This window comes from Dromaius novaehollandiae, chromosome 2 (genome assembly GCF_036370855.1).
Source record: "Dromaius novaehollandiae isolate bDroNov1 chromosome 2, bDroNov1.hap1, whole genome shotgun sequence".
NCBI lineage: Eukaryota > Metazoa > Chordata > Aves > Casuariiformes > Dromaiidae > Dromaius > Dromaius novaehollandiae.
Window position 1 is genome coordinate 84,001,159 of NC_088099.1, and position 23,023 is coordinate 84,024,181.

Sequence of the window (23,023 nt, forward strand, 5' to 3'; positions counted from 1 at the left end):
AAATGAAAGACATGTAGCTTGAGAAAGCTGATTTCCATTGTTATTCAGGATCTGACTAAAGCATCTTGGAATATTAAAAGAAACAAAAGGCATCAAATATAGTACAATATTTAAACATGTATGATCTCTTCTGCCAGTAAGGAAGGGGAGAGAGGAGGGAAAAAAAAAGCAGACTCAAGGAAGGAATATCATAACATTTGTTTCAAAACAGCTGAGCTGTTTTACTCAACTCTATGCTGAAACACCTAAAAGAATATAATATGTTATTCCACTGAGAGGCTCACATGCTTTGACAAAGCTGTGTGCCAGGACATTCCTTGCTAAATTGGTGACTAATCAGATGCTGTGCTGGGAAACACACCCTCACGTGTCACAACCACCCAGGCCTCTGCAACGCCAAGGAAAAAAAATGAGGGGTGGTGGGGAGGAGGAATGGACAGACTACCACTGTAGGTTCTCATGCCCTCTGCAAATAATTTCCACAGTGCGTTTTGTAATTCAATGCTGGTGCCTGGCAAAAAGACACAACTAAAGGTCAAAACGCTACTACTGTATAAACTCAGCTATGCGCACTCTCATCTCACCCCCAGTGATCGCCACTCTAAAGCTTCCACACACTTAAGTCCTCATTCCACAGCAATAACTAATATATATAAACAACTCATCCCATTAATCGTAACAGGAAACATTCACCAAGTTCTCAAATTAACCAAAGTTACATGTTTCTTCTACCTTCCCATATCCCTCAGATTTCCAGTGTGCAGAATTTCCAGTGCAGAAGTTATGCAGAATTTGCAAACCTGATGGTAATTAACTCATCATCAGAACAATGGGCTGTCAGGAGCCCTGCTTTGAGCTTTTCAAAGAAAAAAAAAAGAAAGTAATTTCCATATTCTTGCAGCACATAGAGAGTATATTGCTTATGGAAGACTGTAGCACTATAGAATTTAAATCTTTTTTGCTGTTGTTTGGATACAAGAGAGTGCATAATATTATTTAAATAACAGAATTTCTCAAACCAAATATGATAGTATGGAAAAGTAAACTTCCTAGGCAGAGGAAACAGCCACTGATTCAATGACTTGCTCTCAAATTCCAGAAACCTTTGCATTATCTGCACTGTCCACGGAGCGACCAGGCCACCGGTCACAGGGTGCTGCAATCAGAGCTTAGAGACAACTGCCCCTTGAAAACCATTTCTGTACAGATTCATCAACAAAAATTCTGTGACTAGCAACAACTGTAGCAAGTGATCACTGGAAACAGGAGATAAATGCCTCTGATCAAATACCCAAACCATGTGTACATTTATTATATAATTTTTTGGGTGTGGAAAAAACCCTATTTTTCTCCTGCTCATTCAAATGTGCATTTTCTCCCCACAATAATAAAATACAAAAGCAGTATTTCTTCCTACAGGAAACAGATAATTTAGACCAATATTTAAAGGGAAGAAAGCAATTTTTTTTGCAGCAGAAAGACATTCTTTTCACATTTGGGGGCTTGGCATAACCCATACTATTTGCTTTTCATGCAGTCTTTCATAAGTATATGGAAATACGTAAAATGGTTAAGTTTGCTACCTTTCATAAAAAGAAAATTTAATTTTGCTTAAGTTTTATTCAAATATATTTTATTTATTTATTTTTATTTATTTATTATTTATATATTTATTTATTCAAAAATAAAACAGAGTCAATTTTTTTCTTAATCCTAAAAGCAGTCTATTTTGAGTAACACTGGGGGCTCCCTAAATGCTATAGTTTATAAATACCCTCTAAGATGACAAGTCAAGTGACTTCAGGATCATAAGTTATCTCTCACAGTTGTTCAACTGTTAAAATGGAAAGCGGTAAGAATAGAATAAAAATACCCATGGCGAAACCGTTACATATGCAATGGAATAAACGTAGGGAATAGGACGCATGAGCGTTTTTACGTTAATCTTTCAATTCAAATTTACTTTCTACCCTTTAAAAAGGTCAGTTTTGTGAACTTCTCTGTTGGCGAGGAGCTTGAGATCTGTCATTACATACAAAGTTCCACATTTGCTGATCAGAAATAGTCTCTCTCTATTCATGATCTATCTGGTAATTGTTGCAATAATATTATGCTGGGTTAGGCATTAATAATAATTCTAATTATATAATAGTCCTAATACTCCTAATTATATAATAAAGAACTCATAATAAAAACATACAAGAAGGCAAAAGCATAAAAACATACAAGAAGGCAAAAGCATAAAAACATACAAGAAGGCAAAAGCATAAAAACATACAAAAAGGCAAAAGCATAAAAACATACAAAAAGGCAAAAGCTATGAACATTACATTTGCAAACAGAACAAATCTGATTGAAGCAGGCAAACGTGGCCAACAGGTATTTGGCAATCAAACAGGCTGTTCTGGGGCTAGAGAGCAGTTTTAATATATTGTATGGTACAGTCCTCTAACGAGTTACCAAAAAAAGGATGTTTCAACTGTATTTCAATCTTCTGTTCTCTTTAACAAAGCTTGGTACCCTTGCTACATTAAAAAACAAAACAAACACCCATACTATTGCTTGTTAACCAGCTCAGAGATGCAGCATCATTCAGCTGAGGTCCCCCTGTCTGGCAATATGGCTGACATTTCCTACTAAGTCTGCCTAAACTTTCTGAAATCTTTAAACCAGAAGATAGCCTTGGCTACACAGAGATTAGAGCTGCCCTAAAGAAAAAGACGTTTGTTGGAAGAAACCAACTTTTCCAGTTCACGCTGTCTGCAATGCCTTGGGACACCCCAACTTGAAAGTAAGGAACTACAGACTCCAACCAGTAACCTTGCTTTAGGCCTAATAATCCTCATACACAACTACGTGAGCCTAGTCACAGTTCTAAATTGCAAGGCGTTTGAAATGGTTTCCCACCATAAATTAGAAAATCCCAGAATACCAAATACTCTTTGCAATACCTTTACAGATTAGAGACACATTCAGGCTGAAAGCTGCCAGAGGCAGGAAATTAAGAACTCTTACTTTTAGAATACTGTGGCTGTATTGAATTTTTTTCCTTCTCCTATTTAAGCCTGAAAGGAAGCATTTTGCTACCTTTCAAGAGACAGTTCATAATACAAGTTCAACATGTGAGTTGAAGTACACCTGCTTCATAAAGAACATTACTGTTTGGCTGACATTTTCTAAGGGTAGGTCTAAACTTTTAGGATTCTGCCACTGGAAGGTGGACTCTTCAGAGCCTTTGCCTTAAGCATCTGGAACTGTTCCAGCAAAACAAGTTCTTTCTGTAAGATGTGAGGAGGTTTTGTCACTTTCCCCCACCCCCAACACACTTTTTTCCAAGTCTCTCTTTTTTATTGAGGAAATACATGTCAATCATGTCCTTGGACAGGTTTTCTTATCATGCTATTTAGGCTAGCAGCCAGAATAAAAGTACCCTTATGTACTGTGCCTCTGAAGCATGCTATTTATAACAAGCACTTTGTAAATATACACAGGTCAAAAGAAGAAACAAAGCAAAGGGCTCTATACTGAAAGTGCAGTAATATTCAAATTTGACAGCAATATGTAAAATATGCATGCCAGAAGCTGAGAATTTCCAAGCAATTTTGAATAACTAAGGGAAGAATAACATATGCCATGGTTAACAAACAATGCAGAAAGCTAAATCTGCTTAAAAAAATTGTCAAAGGCAAGCACCTTAGAATCAGAAAGCACCTAAATATTTTCCCTTTTCTTCCAATTCATTTGATACTCTGTGGCATTTTTGTACCCAAGAATAAAAAAGGATTAATAAATTGCTTCAAGAGGGGTCACTGAAGACAGACAGAAGTGATCTGAAATAGATGGTACCTGTATATTTCTTCTGCAGTTTTTCAGATATAACTTTTCTATAGTAATGTTCACAGGCTTAAGAAACCAACCTACAAAGATGAGATGAATTAATACTTTAGCAGAAATTTTTTTAATTTTCAGATTATGTCCACACTGTGGTCCACAACTCACACAGAAGAGATTATGTTTTGTTTTCCCTCTAATTAAAGATTTCTCTCTTCTGCTGCAAAATACTGGTGCTAATATTGGTCTATCAGTATGAAATACAAAAGTGTTAAAAAGTGAAGGGCAGACCTCCAAACTGCCTTGCTGAAAGTTGGGAAAACTTAGCAAACTACAGACAAGCTGATGTCCTTGCACTGTACAAATCAGCAAATCCAAATGCAGGGTCCAACATACATGCTTACATCCAAGATGGAAGAGTAAATCTAGGTACTTGTTATTGAGACAGTGCAAAGTGGAGAAAGGTACAGGAGGCACAAGAGCACCCCAGAGTAACATTAACCACTTTGAGGTTTTCCCTCTGATCTCTGGTTCACCCTCCTTGGTGGAATTTTCTGTATTCAGTTTCTCTCTCTCCCTTCAACTCTCACTAGCTTCCAGAAGCTGTTTTCTTAATGCCGGAAAGAAGCTGCACTGAAGAAGCACCTGCAATTTGATATAACCTGTACTTAACATTTACTTAATACTGCAATCAAAAGAAACATTTTATCATTCAAACAAACGTGTGTGTGGAGGGGAAGGACATGAGATTGCCTAGAAGCTCAGGGAAGGTTGTTTTGTTTTTCTTGCTAGGGGTGATTATACAGGTATTATGGGACATGCCAGGGAGAACGATACATAGTCATGAGAACTGAGTCAGCTCAGATTTAGCAGTGCTTAGATTGTCCGCAATGTACAAGTCTACCCGGCCGCACTTAAGGACACCTTTAACAGAACTGCATCTTTGGCACAGTGGATCCAGAGACTAAACTCTTCTAATAACCAAAGGGTGCCTGTAGGTCCCTACTTATTCAAAAGATTAAACACGGACTAGAGCAGGCTTTATTATAAATGACTCAAAAAAAATTGCCTAAATATGTTTAAATAAAAAATTATGAACAAAGGATGCATCTCCATCCCCCATCATTATGGAGCTAGCATTTAATTGAGTGCAATAGTTCATTTTTACCAATGAGCAACAAAGAAAATTAATTACTGAATCACTTTTGCACAGGATGCAGCAAACCCTGCAGTTTGCGAAGACATTATTTATGTCAGGTATTTATTTCATACATTTAGTCATGGATGCACTGACTTCACTTGAATAAAAGTATTTTAAATCTAATTTATTTAAGCGCAGTAAAAATGCGTATCTGTCTCACCATACTGGTGCCCAGGTGACCTATTTTCCAAAATAGGGGGTTATTTTTCCCTTCTTTTCCTAAACTGGCAAAATGCTAGGTATAAGGATTTTTAGAAGCCTTCATATCAAATCTCCAGAGGCTGTTCCATGAAATTTCCCCCCCGGCTTACTCAAGGAAAAACATTCATTTATTCCTGAGAAGATACAAACAGAATGCTCTTAAAAAAAGCTTTCAAACAATATGTGTAAAAATGATTAATGAAATCTCCTGGCTGGAAGAGATTAGTGAGATCAAAAAGCAACAGTCAAATCAAACTATTTAAAATTTCAAGATACAGAAAAATACCTTACATAAAGATTTGTATGAAAATCACTTTAGTTATCAGAACAGGAAAAAAAACAAACAAACATTTTTTCAGGGGGAAGCGAGGGTAATCTTTTCTGAACTACTTCCTAGTGTCTCAGTCCTTCAAAACCAAAATACACACTAACATGTAAAGCTATCAGGGTTCTCTAAAAAGAATAAAAAGTTGTACATAATTCTTGATAATTTTGACTACAACTAGCCAATGAGTTCAAAAAATATTAGCAGAATGAAAGGACAGGAATGTGTGACAAATGGAGGAACGCATTTCTTAAGGTATTATGGTTTATTAGGTTCAAAGTAGAAAAAAATGAGGCTATCCATGCAATTCCAGACCAACCACTCTCATTTGGATACTTGGAGAGATACCAACAAGTCAATAACAGCTTCTCAGCTGTTAAAGCAGTCAACAAGGATTATTCATTGTCTAAACAAGTAAAACCCCCACATATTTCATTAAATAAGTATGCAACTTCTCTTAAAGAAAAGATGGACGCATACCTCTTAACTGTTGTAATGCTTACTTTCCTGTATGACACTCTTATAAACTGCAAAAATATGGCCTACAAGAAATTCCCATAAGGTGACTCCACATTTAATTGAAAAGCCATACCAAAGGGCAGGTATTAGAAGCACCCTGTTATATGAAATTGATATGTCCTATAGCATTTTCATTCAGTATCTTCACTAACACTTTAGATGACAGCATGAAATTGCAGATATTGTAACGCTGGGAAGAGTGGCAGACACTACAGAGGCCAGAATTAGGGTTCCAACAGGAACTTAAATGGGAAAACGGCATGAAACAACCAACCAACCTCCCTCAACAGAAAAATACTGTATTTTGAGAAGCCAAATACAAATTGAGAAGCAACTTACTAAAAAAGTAGTGTAGCCAAAAGAGAGGGAGTTATCAACAGAATATAAGCTACATGAGTTATTTGCCATAGTCTTTAAAAAAAAATAAAAATCTTATCTTAAACAAAATAAATGCCTGGGATGTACTTACAAAGCTTGTATGATATACAGCAAAATTAAATTCTTTTTTCTTGATACTGATAAGGCCTCAGTTTTGGGCACCGTATAAAAAGCAATACAGATAATCAGAGAAGAGCCACATGAATGATAAAAGCTTCTGAAAACATAACTCACAAGCCAGCAAATACTATATTGGGGTGATGGGATATATCCCAGAGAAGAAAATTAAAAAAATTAAAAAGCCCCAGTAAAATTCCACTGATCCTTTTTTTTCCTGCCACAACTTCCTCAGAAGTTACCCTTTTACTGGAGCCATGAGAATGTTTAACCTTTATTTTTAACAAATTAGGACAGAAGGCAAATACGGCTTAAAGTCAACAGCATGTTATGTTTGGTAGCAGTAAGCAGGCTAGACAATTCCAACATTTTCTCCTCTCCTCTCTTCTACGGACTCTGCATAACGTAAGGTGAACTCCCAGAGGCAAGGAAGAGAGGAAAATGTCTTGTGATGGCTAAGGCAGAACCACATTATAGCCAAATGATTAGAGAATCATAGGAAGTGGGTCTGACTTTAAAAGTTTACAAACCATTCTCCAGGCAAGAAAAAAAATCAGTTATATGTAGCAGAGATTATTTCTAGCAAATATAGGAAAAAACAAAGCAAACAAGCCAACTATTTCTACCAGCCGGACACAGAGCATCTAGAGGGGCTGTGCCATCTCCTTCATTTTCCTTCCCCTTAAACAACCAAAAAATCCAAGTATAGGTGTGTTGGAAAACATATTAAATGGTCTTCAGATTCTAAATGAGACTCTTCTGCCTGAATTAGAGCCTATGAAATTATTTTTACTTTTTAAACCTGTAAGAAGACTAATGCATAAAATCCTACCAGAATGCTGATTTTACAGTCTGTCAACTGATAAATAAACTGCAGAAGAACACACAACCTGAGAATTGAGTTTGCACCAAATTAATTTCAAAAGCATATCACAGTTCTAGGAATAACCTCTGAACAGACGCACTTTGAGTACACAGTTAAAAAAAACAAACAATCAAAAGGCTAAGCTTCTGAAAGCACTTTTTTGACAACCCATGAGGAATATGAAATTTAAGACTCATAGATGCTATAACAGGGCTAATAATTTGGAAATAACTAGCCATAAGGCAGGAAAAAAGTCATACAAAATTTAAAAAGCGTGTCAAGCAGCTTTTCTAATACATACGATTCTTTCTGCAATTCTCAACAGCTTGAGCGTTTATATATGATGTGCTTCTGTGACTAGAAAAAAGAAAACACAGGGCTATTGTTATCTGAGTTGTGATAATGCATTATATAAAATGAAGAATAACTCTAGATTCATATTTGAACAGTACATCAATTACTGCCCTAAGTTTAAACTGCCAATAAAACACTATTTCCATCTGCTAACATTACAGTTCTACAGTTATGTATCCACTTTCTGCAGGACTGCAACCACCTCTCTAATCAAAAGCATTTGTGACAATCTTATTTTTAAGCAGAATTGTTTGAGATACGTTATTTTGCTTTTATACAGCTCTCTCTTTCAACAAACCCATATGAACATATGAACCGATACAAACAGAACAGCAAACACTTTAATACCAAGAGTGGAAGCCTTTGATGATAGTAGGTGCCCTTAGATCATACTGAAACACCTGAAGAAGAAATTCATATCCCAAAGCCTATTTTTCTTTCCACAGGAAAACTATTTCTAAGTCTACCAGACCTGGTTTCTAAGTTACCAGATTCCAAGCAGTTGCATACAACAATTTAAAGAATGGATCTAGTCTCCTGGATGATCAAATCAAGACGAAGAGATTGAGCAACAGAAACTGATACTGACAGTCATGTGTTTCAGTATTCACTGGTCCACATATGACTGCCTTTGGCTTACTTTAGCTTTGCTATTATGTACAGCATCCAGGAGATGCATTAACGAGCACAAAACAGAAAGGCATCTTGCCTGCTGGTCTGTGACGGGCACCTCCCTTAGAACCTCAATCCTGTTTATGCTTCTACAGGACGGAGAGCTCTTATTTCATAATCTGTTCATCTGCAGACGGATGTCTCTTGGTGACAACCTAAAGGATTGACTGCTTGTATTGAGATATGGTTAAGCAACATATCCTCAAGGACTCAAGAGTGAACTGAAGACACAATTATACTGTGCCAGACACTCATTTCAGAGAAACTGCTCGCATACCTAAAGCAACAGAGGTAAATTTAGTTCCCACAGAGGTAAACCTAGTCCCCATACTTGTTCATAAAACTCTGCGCTGTACCATCCATCTCTGGTTACTCTTGTGGAATGGTATTACAGCACACTGCTAGAAGAGCGAGCTTCTTATTGCAACAATTTGCATCAGTCAATGACATCCTTAAGATGGATAGGCCTTCAGATCGACAGGGAATAATGAAACAAGGATCACATGTTCACATTCATCTCTCCACCCAAGTCCTACAGGGAAACAAAAAGTCACTTTTAAAGGTACAACATATCTGACCAATGTACAGATATACAGTTTAGGACAAGATGAATCATGATATATCATCTCCAAGTATTTTCTCCATTGATCATGAAAGCAGCCTAGGCAGACTAGATCAAAAATCTTTAGGCAAATGATTCCCAGTCTGTCTTCAGCCAACCCAGCAGGCAAAGCATATGCAATCAGGAGGACTTAAAGCCTCAGACATAATAAAGAAAGCATGTTTTGATAGTGTGGGAATTAGATGAAAGTGGGAATTGCCTCTTTTATTAGTGATAACATGAAGAAGCTTCTTTTTTTTTATTGCTTTCTGTGACTTATTAGAAAGAATGTTGTACAAGTGCACTATGGAGCTATGATTAGATTCAAAAGGCTTTATTCTCTCCCTCAGAAAAAAGATGAGCAACAACCAAACACTGTATACAAAGTCTCTGAAGCTCTGAACACTGTTAGTATAGAATATTGCTCTTCACAGAGTGCACTGACCACTATAATACATACAAACCTTATGCACTGCACTGATGCAAGTTCGGAATTTGTGTAGATCAAAAGATGAATTCACGTCTTGGAAAGTTACTATCTGATTTTGAAGGTGATCTATCAAGACAGGGATTTAGAACTTACTGGCCAATAATGGATGTAGTTCCTTCACTTTTGGATGTAGTTATAAGTAATAACATTCTTTCACCTGAAAGCAAGCAGAATCTTCTACCGTTCTAAAAGTCCATGCTGATCATCACGAACTCTCATAAAAGGAATCTCTGAATGAGGGACCAGAGGAGGAGGGTGGCCAAAAAAAAAAAAAAAAAAAAAAAAAAAAGTTCTGGACTTGGATAATAACTTCTGCATGTGCATTTGTAACCTTCTGTCAATGAAGGCTATAAGCTTAGAAATATCACAGATGACTAATGAAGAGCCTCAACATTACCTCACATTTTTCAACATCAAGTACCAACCTGCTTCAACAAAGACAGTTGCCAAGTTAGAAGCTGCAACAAAGTGGTACCTCTTTTTCTGGGTATGTTCCCATTTCTTCTTAGAGAAGCCTAAATCTTGACAGGTCTGATAAAATGGGGCAGCAACTGATCAGACATGCTGTTCAGCATGTTACGCGTTTTTATTTTTCCTCCTTTTTGGGCAAAGAAAACAGCATGCAAATCTATCTGGGAGGCAAACCTCTCTCTGGGAAGAAAGTCTTCCCTTCAAAATACAGAGCCAGAAGGACCCTTTCTGAACTTGTTTTCACAGCCCAAAGAATTATAACCAAGATATTCAATGTATAAAAATGTAATAATTGCTGCATCTATTACAGTCTGTAAAGCTGATGTAGCTATTAGCGCAGTAAGCAGCTTACCCATCATCTCTGCTCAGGCAAGAACTCAATAGCTTTGTTTTGGTTAAGAATATGATAAAGTATAGATGACTTGCAAACTGGCTTTGCAGAGTAGCCAGTTTTCAGAACACAAACTCTTTTCTTTCTGAATTATTCTCTTCAGTCACTCTGCGGTGGCCACTTTACAGGACTGTTTAGTCTCTTCCTAGGCTGTAAGAGCTGATGTTCCCTAGGTTAATAAAAAAGGTCAAATTAAAATGAACATTTATTAATTTGATCTCCTTAAATGTCAATATTCAAGAAATCAAGGTCTGCCACAGTTCCTGTGCAAATTCTAATACATCTGTTAGCACCGACTGGACGAGCACTACGTTCTGAAGAAATTTTCCTAGAAGAGGAGGAAATAAGACAGCTTGAAAAAGAAAGTAATATATCCAGTGACTTTATCCAGTGCTGCTTTAACGAACAATTGTTTTCCATTAGAAATAAAAACCATAGGTCTTCTTACACAGACACATTTTAAATAGGACCCAACTAGCATTCTACAACTGCAGCAGGACAATAAGAAGTGAGGCTATGCTTGCTTTAACTAGTCTGGACTTTAAGATAATTTAATGCCACAGACACAGCTGTTCTGTGCCTGTTGGCCTCAATGCCAGGGAACAGTCATGAATCCATTTAATTTACTAGAACAGATGTTGCCTCTCAAAGTACCACAGATCTACTAAGTTTGCTCTCTGTGCGTTATTCAACAGTGTGCACTTCTCCATTGGGTAGGGGTTTTAAAAACCACTGTTATGGGGATATGTTTGAAAATTACAATCTAGACACGGTTTGCTAATATAAGATAACAGGAAAACAGCCTATCATGTCCAAGACTTAGCAAAACTAAAAGCAACCAAGCACCCAGCCCCAACATCTTACAGCAGTTCTTCCCATTTCAACCCAATAAACAGGCACATTTATATGCAAATGTCAGAAAAAACAAAAACAACTACTACAAAACCCCACAGTGTAAACAAATGCAAATTCTTTACATGAATATTTAAGAGTATTAAATGAAAGGAAGGGTGCACAAGCAGAAATTTCATTTATGTTGAATAACCTCTCTTAAAGCCACCTTAACAGCAGAGGACTGTGAAGTACCTAACACCTATTTTTACAAGAGATATGTGAAAATAGCCAGAGGACTGTGAAACGGTAAAAACTCATCTCTGTTCTATGTGAACTGACAGAAACTGTAATAAAGGGCATGCATGCCTGTTCTGTGGTACAGTGGGGGACAGTCAACACAGTTTTGTAAAGGGAAATCACATCACAAACCTTCTGTGCATTCAAAGAGTTAACAGGCTAATATGAAGGCTAATGTCCACAAAAATTCACATGGATTTCTGAAAAGGCTTTCAAGAAGGTCTCTCATCAAATGCTCTTAGGGAGACTAAGTCATGGGATATCAGAAGAAGTCCTTGCAAGTAAAACTAGAAGACAGTTTGGAATTGTCTGAAAAACAATCTGGAAAAAGGCATAAACAATAGGATGACAGTCTGCTTACAATGCTGAATTATTCTTGTAGTAAAGATGGAGGCCAGCTGCAAAAAACTGCAGAACTTTAAACAATTGTCAGTGACTGGCTTGCCAGATACATTTACACGGAAAAAGCAATCTTAAGATCACATATAAAACAATGGGCCCTAAGCTGACCTTTACTACTGAGGAACAAAACCTTAAGATGATCACAGATCCATGAAACACATCAATTCAGCACTCAGTAGAGGTTAAAAAGCCAGTCAAGCTTTAGGATTTATTATGAAAACAACAGAACACATTGTTATGCCAATGTACAGCCCAGGGTTTCTCTGAACGCTGCACACAATTTCTGATTCTGGTCCCTGTCACAAAAAGGACAGGGGATATGGAAGAAAGTCCAGAAAAGCACAATGAGAGTATCAAAGCTACAGAAGAGCTTTATTTTAGGAGCACTTAAGTACTCATGGACTGAACGGGACAGGATAAAAGTTTATAAAGCCACAGCTTACTTGGAGAATGTTACAGAAAATGACTGCTATTTCTTCCATCACAAAAAAAGGTAAAAGGGACTAAGAAACCATTATATAGCAGTAAACAAACACAAAGTAGGGCTTTTCACAAAATGCATAGTTGAGCTGTGAATCTCTGTGCTACAGGATGTTGTGAATACTAGAAGTTAGCAAGAATAAAAAGCAATGACACAAATCCATGGAATCAAAGGTTCACCTAGAACTGCTAAAAAACAAGATACCACTTTTGATACTTTAACTGAAAGCTGCTGGAGACTGGGAAAGTATACGAGAAGTATCTTCATAAGACTGTCCTGCTGCTCTTGTACATTACCTGAGGCCACTTCTCTCCCTGTTGGCCACCTTCAGAGAGCAGATGTTGGGCTGTATGGACTTTTGGCCTCACCTTGTACGGCCCTTTTTGTGTTCTTATCATTAGAAATTGTTGTACACAGCGATATACAACACTGGTATTAAGCCAAACTGCTACAGCTGAGTATGACAGATCACCCAGTAGCATAAACTATAGTGAGCTCATCAAATTCTGTTTTCTGCTCTCTGTATAGTCTTCCCACAGAATAGCAAGTCCAGTTCAAGATTTTGGACTATATCATTAGGGCATCTGATAACCTGAACCAAAGATATTTAAAGCACCATTTGCTCATATGTAAAAAATACCCAAAAGATAGTAAGCTTTATGTAAATTTCTCTCACAGGAACAAGATGAAAGAATGAAACATAAGTCACACTACCTATTGTGTCACAGCAATGGCTGCTGAATTAAAGTCTTTGAGTCACTGCTGGTCTACACAGATCACTATAGCTGGTGCTGCTTAACTTACACAACCATATCAAGCAGTTCAGTTCATGAATTAAACTGTCATCAGTTCCATATGGCTGCTCTTCAAATTTGTGAGAAAACCTGCAGTAGTTCATACTTCTAGAAGTTCAGGAATGACTGCACATTTGAACTACCTTCTATAATATCATGATGTTGGACTCTATCTCCAGGCAGAAGACAATAAAAACCTGCATATTCCCTTTTCAACTTTGTATTACCGCCTCTTAAGTTTCAGGACATATGCATAAGAGTTTAATGATGGATATTTGTAATGCAACAGTTACTTTCACATGATATCACCTATCCAGTAGTTCCTGGTAGTCTGTATAGAATAATAATGCCTTAAATATACTAACTTCTTTTCTGAAAATTTATCATCTGTAAACCACTTAAGAGCCATTTCACATACATCAAGCAATTAAATGTCCATATATATTCTATACTAACATTATATAAACATTTGCACATGGGCTGAGCCAGACCCATGACAAGTCAGACTTCACAACTATTGTTTGATTTCCATTCCTATGGACATCAACTAATATTTAATTGAAATGATAACTGTGTTGGCTGCTACAGATAATGGAAACCATAGCAAGCAAGCTTAACTACTTTTAGACAGCACATGTGTGAGGCCTGTTCTGAAAGAAACTTACTTCCTCAACCAACACAGTATTTTTCCCTAAAAACCAAAGAAAACACCAATTTCCAGAAAACACAAAACATAACACTACTGTAAGAAAGAGCATTTCTAAAAATAAGTTGATATGTTACTGTATGCTTTAACATAATTCAAAACAGAAAGATTACACTTTCTACAAAGTTACTAAAACTGATGAACAAGCAGTAATAAACAAACATAGAAAAGGTGCTAAGATAATTTTTTATTTCAATTACAGTCTATTTGGGAAAATACGATACCTTTAAAATCACATAGTAACTGTAAAAACAATATATTATATAACCAATATATTAAAAATAATATACCTACTTGTCAGTGATGCTTCTCCAAAGCTGCGCACCTGCAATTGGGGGAGTGTAAGGTGAAACACAATGCACTGAAATAGATATCACATTTTTTTCTTCTTTATTTGTCAGGACAAATATTTGGGACACAATGACTAAGGAAGACTCCATAACAGTCAAAACAGGAAGAGTATTTTAACTTAAAAACAGAGTGACAGTTCTTAGAAAATCTAAATAGTCTTCTGTAAACTTAATGTACCAAACAGTCATAAATATTCATGAAAAAAAACAGCACCTTACTTATCTTGCTACGTTTTGAAATGGAAAGAAAAGATTCCCGGCGTAATTTAAGCTTTACATTTATAAACTGATGATCACTTTCTACTTTCCTTATGAAACTGTAATAGTCTTGCCATCTAGTGGTTGTCTGGAAGTGTGAAGTAGCTATATAAAAATGCTCTACCTGGAAGAAATGTTTTCTGCATTTTGGAGTGGCACTTTATTGATTTCAGATCACTACCACAGGAAAGATTGCTATTTTATTAGTTCAAGCACCTGTTCTTGAACTCTGAGTGCAATTTCATCGAAGACAATACATTTAACTATAGTAAAATAATTATTCTCTAAACATAAAGCTAGGAAATGCAGGTTCTTCTAACATCATCTCTCTGATGAATTGTTAATTAATCATCTAGCAGTGGGAGCAAAACACATAAATATGGGAAAGTATTCTTACACTGTTAGTTCAGTCAATATTGGTCTGTCTTGGATTTGGTCAAAATAGAAAAATATTACTAAGTAATTACAATTAAGAAAGAGATAAATAACTTCTGTAAATCACCAACTTCTAATTGGTGATGCATGCAACATTAGAGCTGATTTATACAACACAGAGCCTAACGAACAAATTTTGGCAGGCTTTTCAAGTTGACTGCTGAGCTTGCAATGCTAGAGCAGCAAACAGAAAGGTAATGAAAAGGAAAAGACAATGATAATGAAGAACCATGCTTCAAAAAGGTTGCAAATAACTGCTTTAACTTAATAGGGAACAACAGGCTTTGGTAATCAGAAACAAAGTGGTAGTATACCAAAGAGGAATACCCTGCACCTCTGACATCCATTTCCTGCTTTTGTACTATGTTCTGGTGATTTTTCAAACACTTTGCATGGGAGTTAACACCAAACAAAAAGCAAAATAAAATACTTCAAAAAAATCCTTCCTAACAATGAAAGTTACAGACTGATGAACACTGTTTTGCCAAAGAATTTTCATGACTTTAACAAAGCATGGGATAGGAAAAAAAAAAAAAAAAACCCAACACCCCCCCTCCCCCCCAAACCCTAGCCAACAGACTCAAAATTCTTTTCTAACTTGGCAGAATTCACATAAGGGTGTTTGGGTTTTCTTATTATTTTTTATTTTACACACTAGAAACTGAACACTAAACAGTCTATAAAAATGATGCTCCTGGAGGATCCTCTTTGCCAAAATAGGTCATTTCTCAATCCATTTAAAAATTTGACCAATTTATATTTGGTATCCTAAATTATCTAACAACAATGTAGTTGTTAGAAGAGGTATGAATGTTTAGGAAAACTTTGTCTTTTAGAAAACAAAGCATTTTCAGATTTGACAGTTAAGAGACAAGAATTAACTGTTCACTGAGTACACTTGTTCTGAAACAAATCTCATAATGTCATTTCTATAAAATACAGAAAAACTTAATCTAATACATAATAACTCACCATAGGTTCTCTTGTCTCTCTCACAAATTAGCTACTTGTACCATGATACATTAGACAGAGCCTTATAAAATTAAAGTGGATTTAGTAATGAATGAGTATGCTCTGAGCTACAAGCATTTAAGCAAGGAATTCTTATCAGTACACTGTCTTACCTTTTATCCTAGATAATACCAAATCCTTTATTATCTGAAGAACTAGCAGTCCAAGTATTATGAGGGAAGTCAGATGATACACTCTCCAAGGTGTCAGTGCAACAAACCTAGAATATTAAGAAAAAATAAATACTGAATATTTTTAAACTTACTGGAAGCATACATTACTTACAACTGGTACTAGTACTGAAAATAAACAGAAAAAATATGATGTTACATTAATTAAATTTAGTTTCTCCCCCCAATGGTTTCACAGAAAGTCAACACTAACCAACTGCTTTAAGCATGACAAAGTTTCACGCAGAAAATCAACAGTTAAGAATACACTTAATTTTTAGTAGATTTTTTTTTCCCCACAAAGTGTATACATTGGTACTTCTATCTAAGCACAGAGGAAGTATGGAAAACAAACTATTTTAACTATTCCATAAGAAACATTACTTTTAAAATCAATTGTGGTTTTATTAACATAAATTGTTTTGGGCAGCAGCTTTTTTATTCACAGGACAAGAAAGAGGTTAAATATTTTCTTGTATTGTCCTACAGGACCTAAGTTCTTACAAGATCATATACAAAATGATTCTTTCAAATCCAAAAATGAGATGCAACTGTATCCTTCATGGTATAATACTCTCAATCTTTTCTTCATAACAAACTTTTGTGATTTTTGTTTTTTATTACAAAAAATTTAAAACATGTCTACTCAAGTCAAACAGATCTAGCATCAAAATGTATGATTTACAATACCATGCTTTAAAACGCTGACTTTGTTGTCCAAGTGTGTTTAGAGATGAGCACTCCTTCCTGCTTTACTGACAAATATCTTAACCCACAAAATAGGATGTAAAGTGTAAAATAATTAAAATTCAAATAAATATTAAAATATTTCAGCTGTATTTTTTCCATCTTGTTTCAAGCAGTTTAAGTCAGAGATCTTAAAATAGATGATGAGCGTACTGGTACTGGTATCTTTTGCAATGTGAAAGGAAAAGGATCAACTTTTATACGTGTGTGTGAGAGTGAGAGTGCAGGATCGCTAGTAACAATAGGAAGCCACTGCCCATGGCAGTGGATCAAATGAAAATACAAACAGCAACAAAATCACACAGCGCTGACAGGTTTCCAGGAAACTGATTTGAAAATTAAATCAGGGCAACTGGCCCCCAACCAGTTGCTGCTGCAGTTTTTCCTGCAAGGAAGAACGTGAAAAGGAGTAGCAAGTGTGGCCACTGGAGGAAGCTGAGAGACAGCATTTGAGTATACTTGGGTTTTTAAAAAGAAAATCACCGTCTAGCAATTCAGGACACAGCAGTTTTGGAAAACTGCTCAAGTATCCATTGGGAAAATATCCAGTTTGAAGGAAAACAGCAATTCTGAAGAACATGTGTGTGTGCACACATGTGTGTGCAAACACACTCTAATTCCTTAAGGTAATATCAGCTGTTTACTATGAGGGTTTAGCCCATCATCAGCATATGCAGAATATGCTTGACCTTGTTTATGCTCACAGGTAAATCATGCTCCTGGTTCCACTGCAATCACAGCTGTCACCTGCTGTTAAAAATAACTGTACTACTGCAGACAAGGAGTAGCACACAAGGATTAAGAACGTAACATCCTCTTTGAAAGATTCTTCCTATGCAAAGTCACATCATTCTACATTATGAATTCTACAGTCTTCCTGCTCCAAAGCTTTCAGGAAAACGAAAAAAAGTAATCTGTAATCTAGTGCAGTAGTCAAATAAAGGATCTTCGATTATTCAGAGAGGTTTGGATTGGTTGGACTGGACTTTCTCTGCCTTAGGATTATTAGCTGTCCCATTCCTTCTGCCACTGTTTCTCTACTGTTTATTTAGACCGTACTGTTTGCAAGGAGGACCACCTGACCACCTCTTATGAACTCGTTCACAGTCACTGTGTGCTGGCCCTCAGGTACTCCAATAATAGAGATTAGAAAAATCCATTATAAGAAAAAAACTGTTTGTGAGCCATATGTCAGACAACTCTGGCCTTTGTCTCTTACTGGTCAGTGACTGATATTCTCCCATTGTAGGTTTTAGGCACATGTCTATCATAAACTTATCAAACGTTTAGGCCAATATGATGAAATCTGACCACCACATATTATGCTAGCAGAGTAAGGGCTCAGAATTCTTATATGAATTATCAACATGATGCAGAGAAACTTGTAATGCACAGCACCAAGACTAACAAAAAGTTTTAGCAGTACCTTTGTTAATTATTAGGAAACCTTTTTCTTCTCTTTAAGGAAAAGGTTAGTCTGCTTAAATTATTCTAAAGCACATGCCCACCTGCCAAAATTTAAAGGCTCCAGAACAACATCATCATATACAATACAAAAATATTTCTATTCAGCATAAAAAAAAAACAGATCGACAATTTAATTAACAAACCTTTATGCTTTATTTTTTAAAGAGGACACAAAAACATGGGCTAAAGTTCAAATTGTTCAATTTCTTCTACCAAAAAAACTGCTGCAAGTCATGTTGAAAGTAACAACCACTACCCAGAGACATAAAATTTCAAGGGAAGCTTTTCTTTAAAAAACAAAGGTAAAAACAATGCATTTAATTATGAATTTTACAGGGAAGATGAGGAGGCAGGCGTTGGTCTTTACGTGAAGCAGCCTGAATGTATGGAGCTCTTCTAGGAAGGGGTGGCAGGCTGGTTGAGAACTTATAGGTCAGGATCAGAGGAGAGGCCTGTAAGGGAGATACTGTAGTGGCGAGGATGGGATGAAGTCTTCCTTGAACAATTTGAGGAAGTGTTCTGATAACACACCCTGTTCCTTACGGGAGATTTAGTCTCCTCTGCTGGAAGGGCAACATGGCAGGATGGAAGCAATTCAAGAAGATTTCTGAAGTGTCAGGTACAACTTCTGGGAGAACCAGGGGTAATGCTCTCCTGAATCTGCTGCTTATGACCAAGGAAGAACTGGTTGGGGACATGGTAGAAAATGGCAGCCTTGGTGGTATTGGCTATGAAATAAAGGAGCAGAGATCCTGGCTGTCAGGGGAGCAGACTTTTCCTTATTCATGGAACTGGCAGATGGAATCCCATGGGAAGCAGTTCTGAAAGACAAAGGAGTTCAGGAAAGCTGGCAGGTCTTTAAGGACAACCTCTTTTAAGCACCAGAATGAACCATCCCCATGCTCAGAAAAGTGAGTGCATGTATGAAGTGACCAACCTGGCTAAACAAGGAAGGCATTATTGAGCTTCAATACAAGAAGTAGGTATCAGGAGGTGGAGGTGAGAGGAACCTACAAGGAAGGAATGCAAAAACACTGCCTGCGCATGGATGGATGGTGTTAGGAAAGCCAAAGCTCAACGAGCACTGAAACTGGCAAGGGACATCAGGGACAACAAAAAGAGCCTCTATAGCTATTTTAACAGTAAAAGAATTAACAGTCCCTGCTAAAGACTTAATCACTTTAAGTGAATTAATGCCTTATTTGCTTCATTCTTCACCAAACAGGTCTCCTAGACATTTGTGCTGAACACATTAGAGGAAGAGGCTGAAAGGAACCTCATGAAAAATCAACAGAAAGGTGAAGTCCTGCACCTGGGACAGACTAACCTCCTGCATCAACACAGGCTGGGGACTGACTGGCTGGGGAGAAACTCTCCAGAAAAGGACAGGTGGGTCCTGGCTGACAGGAGGCTAAACATGAGTGTGCACTGGTAGTGATGAAAGCTAACACAGCACACCAGGCTGCACCAACAGGAGTTCAGCCAGACTGAAGGAAGTGATTATTCCCCTTTACTTGGCAGTCATGAAACTGTATCTAGAATACTGCATCTATTTTGGGGTCTCCCAGCACAGGATAGATATTGATAATCTGGAGTGAACTGAGCAGAGAACCACCAAGATGGGCAGGGGCTGGAGCACTTGCCTTGTGAGACGAGGCAGAGGGACTTGGGCTTATTCAGCCTGGAGAAGAGAAGGCTTAGTAGTGACTTAATAGCAGCTTCCCCAGCACCTATGAATAAGCCACCAAGAAGGAGGAGCCAAGTTTGCTACTGAACTCCATTGTGGGAAAGTAAGAAACCATGGTCATAAAATGAAAGAGGAGAGATACCAACTTTTGACTGCTAGGATAATTAAACAGTGGAACAGGTTGCTCAGAGAGATTGTGGAAATTCCATCCTTGAAAGCTTTCAAGACTCAAATGGTCAAAGCCCTGAGCAACCTGTTCTGAATTGAGTATTGACCCTGTTTTGACTGCAAGTTAGCCTAGAGACATCCTGAGGTCCCTTCCAACCTGAACTATACTCTGATTTCATGACCCTGTTTCATTCTATTAAAAGTGGCTGGCAAATCCTTTTCTGTAAAATGCTGAACTTAGCACCTTAAGTCACAAAAGTTTCTATTGCTGATTGTATTGCAGCTGGACCAAAATAATTTTAAATTGCACAAATAGGAGTCAAACTTAATGACTTTAACAATTAATAGTCAAAAGGGAAATATTCTTCAAATGTATAAAGGCAAACTTTCTGTTGCAGTTTTAAAATAATTACTGCATACAAATGAGAGATCTATTGAAAAAAGAAGAGTACATCATTCTGAAACTCCACTGAAAGTTATCCTGTCTGCTCTTCAGCATTTCAGTCATATCTATTTCTTCCTACCTGCAGCCAATTACACACTTTTACAACATCACTTTCTTAAATCCTATACTGCAACTTTTCTGAACAAGTCTTGCTTCTCCATTTTTAGTGTCACACAAATAAGTAAGTATTGACATTAATCTCTACTGCCTATTCAGCATTGCTAAACACAAACCTAATCTGTTGAGTATTTTGATAATTTTCATATTGTTTCTAAAATGTTAAGTTCAAGAATAGCACTCTGATTAAAAACAAAAAAGAATATCCTCTTGACGAGCTTTCGGTATCTGTGGAGGGCAGATGAAAAAAACCAGTCAATGCAACTGAGATCCCAATGGCAAAAGCAAGACTGCAGACAGCAGAAGACCAACACATTAAAACTAAAGATTAGTCCTGCTCTGGTTGGAGAGCCCATTTATTTGCTCCTGGAGGTCACATTCTCTAACATCATATCACCTAAAGATAGAAACATTCCTTAAGTTACCTTGTCATTCTTCTCTTTTCTCCAACTCGTAATAGTGTGGAATGGCCAGTAAGTCAATACCAGCAAGGTCTGTTAAATAACAGCACAGATCATCCAGTGGATCTATTATGTCAAAAAGTAACCACCTCCCAGTGCAGACCATCTGGGAATATCAACCGCACAAACCTGACACACTGAGCTGCTGATGAAGCACAAGCAGGCTAAGAAATTTCAGAGGCAAACATTGCAACAAAATCTTGCATTCCTTAAACATAACAGGCTCTTATACAGCACCACAAACTATTTTTAATTGTCCTTGTGAAATATAGGGAAGGCAAGGACCTATTAAATTGCTCTAAAAGTTACATATCATAACAATCTGACAAATTACGAGCCTTATTTCAGCTGTGAGGGTATATTTTTACAACACATTCTACAATTATGAATGACTTCTACTTGGCAAACACAAACCATAAGGAAATATTTTGTCGAGAATTAAATAATTAAGATTATTAGCAATCAGCCAGTTATTTCTGGAAGGCCTTAGAAGCTATACTTCTAATAACCATCTACTCTTATATCAATTCCAGAGATACCGGTCACAAACAAGTGAAAGCAATGAATAACACACATACAAAGACACATGGAGCTTTGCTTCACCATCAGCTATTGTAACACATTTTAGCAGCTGCATGAGTGATTTGTTGACTTTGGTCCAACGTTCAATTAACAGCTATTCACATCTTAAAACCAGAGCCCATTCACAGTATTTTCATGGAGTTTCAAATAGTACAATTTGGTATATACTTGTTTCCCTATTAAATGCTAAGGTAAAATTCCACTAAATACCGTTTTCCGTACAAGCTGTTAACAACAGATATTATTGATAAATCCAGGCAAATTTTGAAAAGTATGTCCATTCCTACTCTTACAGGGAACTGCCCAATACGGTTTCAGAAAAATGTCTGCAACAGTGCCAGGTAGATAAGGAAAAAATGTGGTTGTAACCGTTTCCTGCTTGGAGCTTAATGTATCCACTCTTCCAGGCTTATTGCTAGAGTGATCAGCACCAATCATCAGTCTGGCTGCACCAACTTCTGATGCCCATCACAAGCAAGAGGTTAGAAGGAGTGGGGTGTGAATGATTCCACCCCAAATACAGCATGAAATATGGTTCCTGAAGAACACTGCTGAAATACATTGCAAAGGTAGTATCTGGAGGCTGTGATTGATCAGTGGCTATAACATTTTGTTTGCTTTCTTGTGAATCAAGAAGCAATAATACATATTAAAATCCAACTATATTTTATTTAAAGTTAATTTAATACTTTGACTGCTATCTCCTAATTGAAAAGGCATCCCAAATTTGCAAAAATGGCTTTTTATACCTATTAAAGATGTGTATTTACAACTTCTACATTAATTGATAGTACATGTAAAAGATTTTTATATTAAGCTTATATTCCATAAATATTGAAATGAAGTACTTATAAATATTAAAATCCACATGCTAACATTCATGCATTCCATAAATATTAAAATCCCAAACTCAATAAAATAATTTTTCCTGTTGTTCCCGTAAGGTATTTTGGTTTAAGCCAAAGATTATTTAGAAATTTGTTCAACAATTACAATGCAAAAATCCTTTCCACATCCCTGCACAAATACTATAAATACCCGCTTTAGATAGAACAAGTTATGCGTGCTTTAGAAGGAAACATTTTTGCAATCGGCTCTTCTAAAATTCAATTTTTGGCAGAATTTGCTGTTCACACGTGTGCTTATATGGTATTTAACTGTCAATCTGCATGTCTCAAAGACACCATAAACTGCA

The 23,023-nt window shown here is 36.8% G+C and overlaps 1 protein-coding gene across 1 annotated transcript in view; it reads right to left on the bottom strand.

The window, feature by feature from the left end:
- RETREG1 (reticulophagy regulator 1) overlaps nucleotides 1-23,023 on the bottom strand; it is a 72,809-nt gene that overhangs the window by 40,770 nt on the left and 9,016 nt on the right. Inside the window, exons 2-3 of the mRNA XM_064506873.1 lie at nucleotides 16,098-16,204; nucleotides 14,225-14,255 (exon numbers count right to left, since the gene is read on the bottom strand). Of these exons, the coding sequence (XP_064362943.1) occupies nucleotides 14,225-14,255; nucleotides 16,098-16,204 (138 nt within the window). The remainder of the gene's footprint in view (nucleotides 1-14,224; nucleotides 14,256-16,097; nucleotides 16,205-23,023) is intronic.